Here is an 8073-nt window from a genome sequence, read left to right as displayed (position 1 = left end):
CTGAAGGAAGCAAGGATAGAAGAAAGGGCATGAGGAAGGGAAGTAAAGGCGGTAGGACACAACGAGCAAAAAGCGAGGAACGACGAACAAAAAGCAACAAAAAATAAATTAAGGAACCAGAAAACAAAAATCATTTGAAAATTTTTCTGCTTTCATTTTTTGTGACTGAATCTGTGCAGAAAATTAAACCTTAAATCCTGAAGTTAATAAAAAAAAAACATCCGATTGATTCGTTGCCGATAAATCAGTTTATTACAATGCGACAGTTTGAGGGAGCGCCGTCGTTCTGTCACACACTCTCACAAATCTGTCCGTAAACACAGAATATTTCAACATCTGAGACAGAAAGAAGTTTCCTCTGATGATAAAACACATCAAACGTAAAATCCTACAGTGAGTCCTAAAGCGGCCTCTCTTCTTCGCTCCACAGCTGTCAGTCTCTGTTCCCTCAGCCAATAGCACAGCCTGCAGTCGCTGTGGTCAGGGGGGGTCGGCTTAAACTGCGTGAGACGTGATCGAGGGAAGGAGTCACATTTCAGAGCCACGTTGACGAAGAAACATGAAATAATGCACAGATTAGGTAGAGATTTAGGGCTGAACTTTGTCTGGAGACAAAGAGAAACAGTTAAACTCACAGCTGGGAGAGGAACGGAGTGAACACCTCTACAAGCTGCAGCAAGTAACTCAAGATTTCAGCAAAATCTTTCACATACGGATACAAGAACCTGAACTGGCACCGTTAATCCCAGTGGATTCATTCTTGGGGAGAAAAATAAACAGCACCAGCCACTGGAAAATTAAAGATGGCTGCAAATTTTCAAGACAGTCGTTAAGGAGAATTTGCAAATATCTAATAACGGCAGCCATCTTGAAAAATGTAATATGGCTGCCAGTTTTTAAGGTGGTCATCGAGGAAAATTTATTTTTGCACTAAATTTGCAAATATCAAATAATGGCTGCCATTTCTCTGCTGCAAGCTAATTTTAATGCTTGTATCCACAGTTGAAGGATTTTTACAGTGATGTGTGGCTATGGAGCTGCAGCTGAACGCTTCGCTTAGTGTTTCTGTGGGTGGGTGAGTGAGTGAGTGCGTGTCTATCTGTAGGCCCTGTTGTGCCGCGGATACGGCGACATGATTGCGTCCACGCTACCTTCGCTGTCCGAGCTGCTGTCGGAGTCGCTGCTGCCAGAGTACGCGGACAGGCCCGGTAAGACGCCGACGCACACGGCCGCCGACGGCAGGTGCAGCATGCCGTGGGCGGCCGACGGCGGCGTCTTCGCCGTGAGGCCGGGGACGGCTCGGCGGTCCTCAGCTTCCCTGCTGCCTCCGTCCTCCTCTGGACAGGAAAACAGTCACAATCAGCGCCGCCGTTTACTTCAAAAAGATTGATAAAAACTGAGGAAATTTGAAGAAAAGGTTTCATTTAGACACAAAATATCCACAATGTTTTGATGAAAACGACACGTTTCTTCTTTCATTTGAGGTTTTTAGTGAACATTTTATTGTTTTTACAAGAACTAGATCCCTTCCTTTCTCCTCTCCTTTCTTAGATCATCCTTCTTTTCAAATCTTAGTCATCGTGTCTTTTCTTCCGAATGGTTTCTTCTGCATCTTTGCTGCTAAAACCCAAAACATTTATTTTTCCGAGTCAGACCGATGCCCACCTGCGAGTCTGTCTCCAATTCCTCTCGCGTTCTCCACCCTCGGCTTCTTGCCGCCGTCTGACGACTGCGAGGAGCTGAGAGGAAAGAAGAGAAGAGGAGACGCTTCAGAAACGGTTTCCATGGTTTCCTAAAACACTTTTCACAAAAAAAGATTTTAAAGAACGCAAAGAAAAACCCAGTTTGACACCATTTTGGGGAAGGAAAGAAAGAGGTCCCCACACCCCAAGGAGAAATTCTGGGACCAATTTATCATGGAAAATTATGGAAAATCCTGTTCAAATTATCTTTACTTTACTTGAATTTGAATCGTGAGAATTTTAGAAATTTTAAAACAGGATTATTCACAAAGAAAAATGGAAAGCAGTTGAAATCCAGTTCCCTTCTTATGTTCATTAATCTTTAGAAATCCAGACTTTTTATCTATTAAAACAAGAAAAAAAATGAATATTAAGAACCAAAATCTTTTCCACTCTGTTTTCTATTTTCCAGGAGTAATTTCCATGTTTCAGTAAAACCATTGAAGAACTTCGTACCTGCGCCTCTTCACAGCTCCCACTAATAAATGAGCCTGAGACAAGTGGCTGGTCTTTGGCTCCGCCCCCGACTGTTTAGGCCCCGCCTTCTTTTCTGATTCTCTCCGACTCTCTGCAGATGCTGATGCTTGCTTGACCAGAGCGCTGTGACGGTGGAGAGTTAGGGAGATCCAACAGGGATGGATCAAATGTAATCAATACGTTTAAAATTTCAGGTTAAACTTTTTCCTTCCACTCAACTTTCTGTGAATTTTGCTGGATATTCTGTATGCAGGCTTTTTTGTAATGAGCTGTTGTGACTTCTTCAGCAGACAGCTGAGGCAGATTGAGAACATTTAAAGGTTTTAAAAAATAATAATTTTCTAATATTTTGAGATGAAGGTTTATGACAATAAGTCATAATTTTACGACAAAAAGTTGTGTGAGATCTAAGTAATAAAATTACAAGAATAAAGTCACAATTAAAGAGAATAAAGTTGTTATAATACGAGAATAGTGTGATAATAGAAGAAAAAAGTCGGAATTATACTAAAATAAAGTCGCAATATGATAATAATCATCATAGTATAAGAAAAAAAGTTGTAAAAACACCAGATTACTACAATATTAAAAAAGTAACAGTGCTACGAGAATAAAGTTGAAAAAATATGAGAAAAAATCGGGATAATTTGAGAATGTCATGATATTACAACAGCAAAAGGCGTAATGATACAAAAAAATCGTAATTATACGATAGAAAAGTTGAAATATGAGAATGAGGATTGTTGAACATTTTGAGAAATGATAGATATTGGTTTTACAAATAGAAATACTTATTTTTTAACACATCAGCATCAAATTATTGTCAGTAGCAAGACGTTTTGCAAACAACAGAATCTATTTGCACATCCTTCTGCAACTTTAAAATCACAAAGTGATGAATAATAACGTTAATAATTATAAAAAAGAGTTAAATGTGTGAAGGATATTCGGTATTCCAACAGCTCCTGCTTCTCCTCGTCTCTGCGTTGCTTCTCCACCAGGACCTGCTGCCGGGAAACCTCGTCCAGGAAACTGGTCTCGTCCTCGTCCAGTCCCCTCACCATGTTTCCTGTCAGCATACGGCAAGACAGAAACGGCATTAATCTGAGTCCTGTCAGCATACGGCAAGACAGAAACGGCATTAATCTGAGACATCCAAAAATGAACAGTGACTTCTGTCTACAGGGTTCGTTCACCTTTCCAACAGTGAAAATCAAAATATTTTTCAGGCATTTTCAAGGTAAGTTTTCAAACTTTTCCAGCACCGCACTTTGGAGATAAAAACAATAGACATAAACTAAAAGATACAGTTTAAATTCACTGTAATACATCATTTATTACCATTACTGTGACTGTTCTGTATTCTACAGCAGGGACAACATAAAGTAAAATAAAACAAATGTTATGTTTTGAAATGTTTCTCACATCTTTTACATTTGATTGGTCCAAAAACAAAACATTAATTTACCAAAAAAATCCTTAATGTTGTTTTATGATCTATAAATGCCAACCGTTATTTCAATTACACAGATTAATCAATAACTTAAACATTAGTAATACTAAATATTAATTACATTGAAACAATCCAAATATATGTTAAGGTAAATTACCTTCCTTCTCAAATTAAATTCAAAAACAACATTTACAAAGAAAGTTACAAAGAAAAACTTTCTCGCCAAATTTTCTGGTGTTTAGCGAACGGAAATAATTTTCTTAATTCTAACAAACCTTAAATCAACAGTAGTTATTGCCAGTGGAGGGCAGTGCTGACCAAAAACATAGTTTCACTGTCTACCAATTATTTTTGTTTGGTGCCAAATCAAAGCTTACATATTTAAAAACATAGAAATCTGATATGTTTCCTTTTTCTGGTGGACACTTTTCAAAATGGCCGCCATGAAGAACTTCCGTTCGCATTAAAATCTGCAGTGGTTATTGTACAAGTTAGGTTTACTAACGGCTAACTCGCTAAACAAGAGCCTTAGCTAAGTTAATGCTAGAAAATTACTGGATGCTAACGCTAAACACAAAATTAGCAGAAGCTAAGGCTAACAATTAAGAATGTAGCGCCGCTTCCATTTACCTTAAAATTATGCAAATTAGAATTATGAAAATAAGTTTCCTCATTGGAAATACGGGCATTTTGAAAAAGCTCCCGTTTTTGATAAACAGATGTTTTTTAGTTGTTTGGATTTTTTTCAATCTAGGATGAGGTGGTTTTTCAGCTGTATTTCAATTGTGTTTCGTAAAAACTGCAGACTTTTGTCGCATCACACAAAACATGTGATCAACAACCGGATATTACTGATGGCGGAAGAGACGAAGGAGTTGACAGGGAGTGGTAGGAGGATAATGGCTCATTTTCAGCAGCTGATTTTGCTTCATATCATTACTTATAAATTGTATAAATAGGATGACCAAAGTCATAAAGTTCATCAAAGTTATCAAAATGGGTAAAATTTTATAGCAATAATTAGTTGTAAAGGCTCAGAAATGGGAGGCAAAATGGCCGCCATCCTGAAATTAATGAGGGGTGACCAGACAAATTTTTATGCTTTTATCCACACTTTACGGATTTTTACAATAAAATGCTGGAGTATAGTGGGAATAAATGGACATACTGAACTTGAACTGCTCCTCAAATTCCTGCTGTTTCTTGTCCTTCTGCTCCTGCAGCCGGTCATACAGGCAGCGGGGGTCGTACTCCTCCTCTGGGACCTCTGGTGAGCACACAGACACAGACGTGTTAAAACGGGCTGCAGCCAGCCTGATCCTGGTCTTCTGGATGCACCACTCCCACCCTCCGGGTCGTCGGGCTTCCGGACTTTCTCCCATTCCTCCTGCCTCTTCTTCCTCCTCTCGTCGAGCTCCGACTCAGACACGAACTTCCTGCTGAGGTCGACGCCCGCCGCCGCTTCTCCCCCGGCCATCGGAGCGACCCTAAAGACAGCGGGACACGTTTAGCTGTGGGTGCGACGGATTTTTAAGGGAAATTAGATATTTTTGTATATATTTTTTTTTAAAAAGAAGCAATGTTACGATGTAAACATAATGGGCATTAGAGACATTTAAAATATAATAAAAAATGATTAACTTTAGGAGGAAGAGGGAAAAAAACAACTTTTTTTTCTACATTTTGGGGATGCTTTTTGTATTTGTTGCACCACTCTGGCGTGGGATGTTGTTGTTTAAATGTATTAATACTTTATTTACTGATGTATTTCTTCTTTTATTTTATTTTTTCAAAAAAGAAATAAAATATTGCTGAGAAATAAAGGGGCAGCTCCAATCTTGCTAAGCCGATATCTCAAAAACAGCCTTTTATCTGCTGCTGCAGGGTGCAGCTCTGCATATTTATGATAACTGCAACCTTCCCAGAACAATCATTCATTATACATTTCTTTCTCCTTCTATTAACACAGCCATAAAAGGTGGAATAAACCATATTTCAACTTAGCCAGAGGAAGGTCTAGACTTTATTAAAAGTAATAAATAACAATTGAAATAACAAAATATCTGCATTTTAGTTTCAAGGAAGAATATTCTTTGTTGATTTCTACATTATTTCTGGTATTTTTATATATGCAGAAGCTCTATCTATACATTTTAAAGAATTAAATAAAAAGTTTATTAACTGGTTCATATGCTACGTTATTTTTCTTTTGTAACCTAACCACTGAGTCAGTGTTTGTTTTATTCACATTACATATTTCTGAACAATATAGCAGACAGGAAATTCACAAGGAGTATATAACATACAAACCATTTATATTCAAGTATTTTTTTAAATCTAAAACAATATTCCAATGGATTTTACTATTATGTCTACTATACTCAATATGAGGCTTCTAAGTCTATTGTCTAAACTTGTACACAAAATCTTGTCTTATAAATTCTTTTGATTTCAATTCTATTTATATGAAACTTTAAATTACTGTGGATTTTTCACTGAATACAACTAGTATTACAAGTTCATTAGCTGATGATTGTAGGAAATATTAAATAGGTACCGATGTCTAATCAATAATTCAGGAAAATACCAAATAAGCATTTTGAAATTAAGCCAATATTTTGTGATTATTTTGCAAGTTTTCATTTAAATTGTAGACAAAACAATCCTTATTTTTGACGCAACTCCTCAGGGAACATGCCCCAGATTTTGCCTGTTCTTGACCGCCTCTGTTTAAACTATTCAGGTAAATGTTATTAAATGAAAGTTCGTCACACCGATTAAAGCTTTCAGTGTGTTTCTGACATGTGGCGTCTGTCAAGGTGTGTAACGATAATCTATTCAGTTCAGATGGAGCGAGGCATAAGCTAATGTTAGCTCCTTTAGCTTCTTGATGCTATCAGATCAACGACTCAAAACCGGCCGTACGTCTGACTTTCAGATGCTAAACATGCATAACCTCGGAGTAATTATTCGGCCGTTTTATATTAGCTGAATTAATTGTTTAATCTCCGAAACTTACCGAGTTTACGGCTAGCGGTTAACAACCTGCTTTTATTTATCACCGCCTGGTGTTACGCTGAAAACGGTCCGATAACCAACTCATTAGTTCCGACCTAAAACGTTCTGATCATCCACCAGTGACGGTTGCTGCCAAAAATAGACGAGTACACATTTGTTAAAAAATGTTTTAGTTTCTTCTCGTGTTTTAAATGATACAAATAAAGTCATAGGCCAAGACAACCGAAATAAAGTCAAAATTTTCCCATATTTCCAGACAGGCAACTCATTTGGATACAATTCTACGCCTATGACAGTAGAAGGTGCTGTTTCTATCTAAACCACTAATATATACACACATTTCTACCGCCACAGAACAGAAATAGATGTATATATATGAACATGGCGGTGATAATTCTGATCAGTTTGGACGAGGATAATAAGTATAAAATATTATTCCTATTTTTGTTTATTTTTTAGTTGATTTATCATTAGATTTTTTGTTTAATTCGTTACTTAGAATAAGTTATTTCATTAGGAATTCACTTAGTTAATTTCAGTTGGAAGGTGGGTATTTCACGGTATAAATAGGTGGGTCTTAGGTAGCTTATTATGCACGTGGGTGGTCCCAAGGTTTTTTACCAGTCACTTCAGTCATAAATCAATAGGGTTTGTGCGTGTGTTTGTGCGTGTGTTTGTGCGTGTGTATGTGCGTGTGTTTGTGCGTGTGTTGTATCTCGTGACAACAATAAATGTGAACATTTTCACTACTTTCCTGTGAACAAAATGATAAATATTTAGAAAACTACTCCCTCTCCACATACGTATTTATTTCTTGTATCTTAGATGAGTATAAAACCTAGAACTCAGTGTCCAAGAAAAGTTAAATATTACATAAGATAAATAAAATTATATTTTAAATAGAAATGTCAGGTTTCTGAAAGCCATGTTCATCTCTATGAATGTACTTTTATTATTTCTATCACTGCGATTCTATAATTTCTATAATTTATGACATGGAGAAAATGTCTTGAATGAAAAAAATCTGCCAGTGTAGCTAATAATTTCTTTATTAATATTAAGGAATTACTGACCAAAAACAAGCTTCTATATCTTGCTGAAAATGAACTTGGAATCTAGTTTTGTCTTATTTCAAGTGTACAACGATATTTGAACTAGAAACTAGACCAACACGGTGATATTTAGTGTTTTTCAGTGTATATCCCTAAATTTGAACATATTTATTGCTAAAGCTAATTTGTGTTCCAGATTATTTTACCTAACATATTTTCCCATGACATAAGTGAATTAATCTGCCAGATTAACTACTTTTTTACTCAATATTAAAAAATTATAAACTTCAAACCAGCTCCTAAATTTGACTGAAATGTTATTTGTAAGTTA

The 8073-nt window shown here is 36.6% G+C and overlaps 1 protein-coding gene across 1 annotated transcript; it reads right to left on the bottom strand.

Annotated features, from left to right (window-relative positions):
• Positions 1–229: 229 nt before the first annotated feature.
• psme3ip1 (proteasome activator subunit 3 interacting protein 1) lies at positions 230–6800 on the bottom strand. Its single transcript, XM_008412552.3, has 7 exons — positions 6692–6800; positions 5020–5159; positions 4841–4939; positions 3167–3288; positions 2199–2344; positions 1666–1739; positions 230–1337 (listed from the first exon to the last, which is right to left on the bottom strand). The coding sequence occupies exons 2-7, from the start codon at positions 5147–5149 to the stop codon at positions 1096–1098; spliced, it is 813 nt and encodes a 270-aa protein (XP_008410774.2). The 5' UTR covers positions 5150–5159; positions 6692–6800; the 3' UTR covers positions 230–1095.
• Between the last annotated feature and the right edge of the window lie 1273 nt (positions 6801–8073).

Source organism: Poecilia reticulata, chromosome 6 (assembly GCF_904066995.2).
Source record: "Poecilia reticulata chromosome 6, P_reticulata-male-v2, whole genome shotgun sequence".
Taxonomy (NCBI): Eukaryota; Metazoa; Chordata; class Actinopteri; order Cyprinodontiformes; family Poeciliidae; genus Poecilia; species Poecilia reticulata.
Note: the sequence above shows the minus strand (reverse complement) of the source record. Positions and strands in the feature narration are given on the sequence as shown.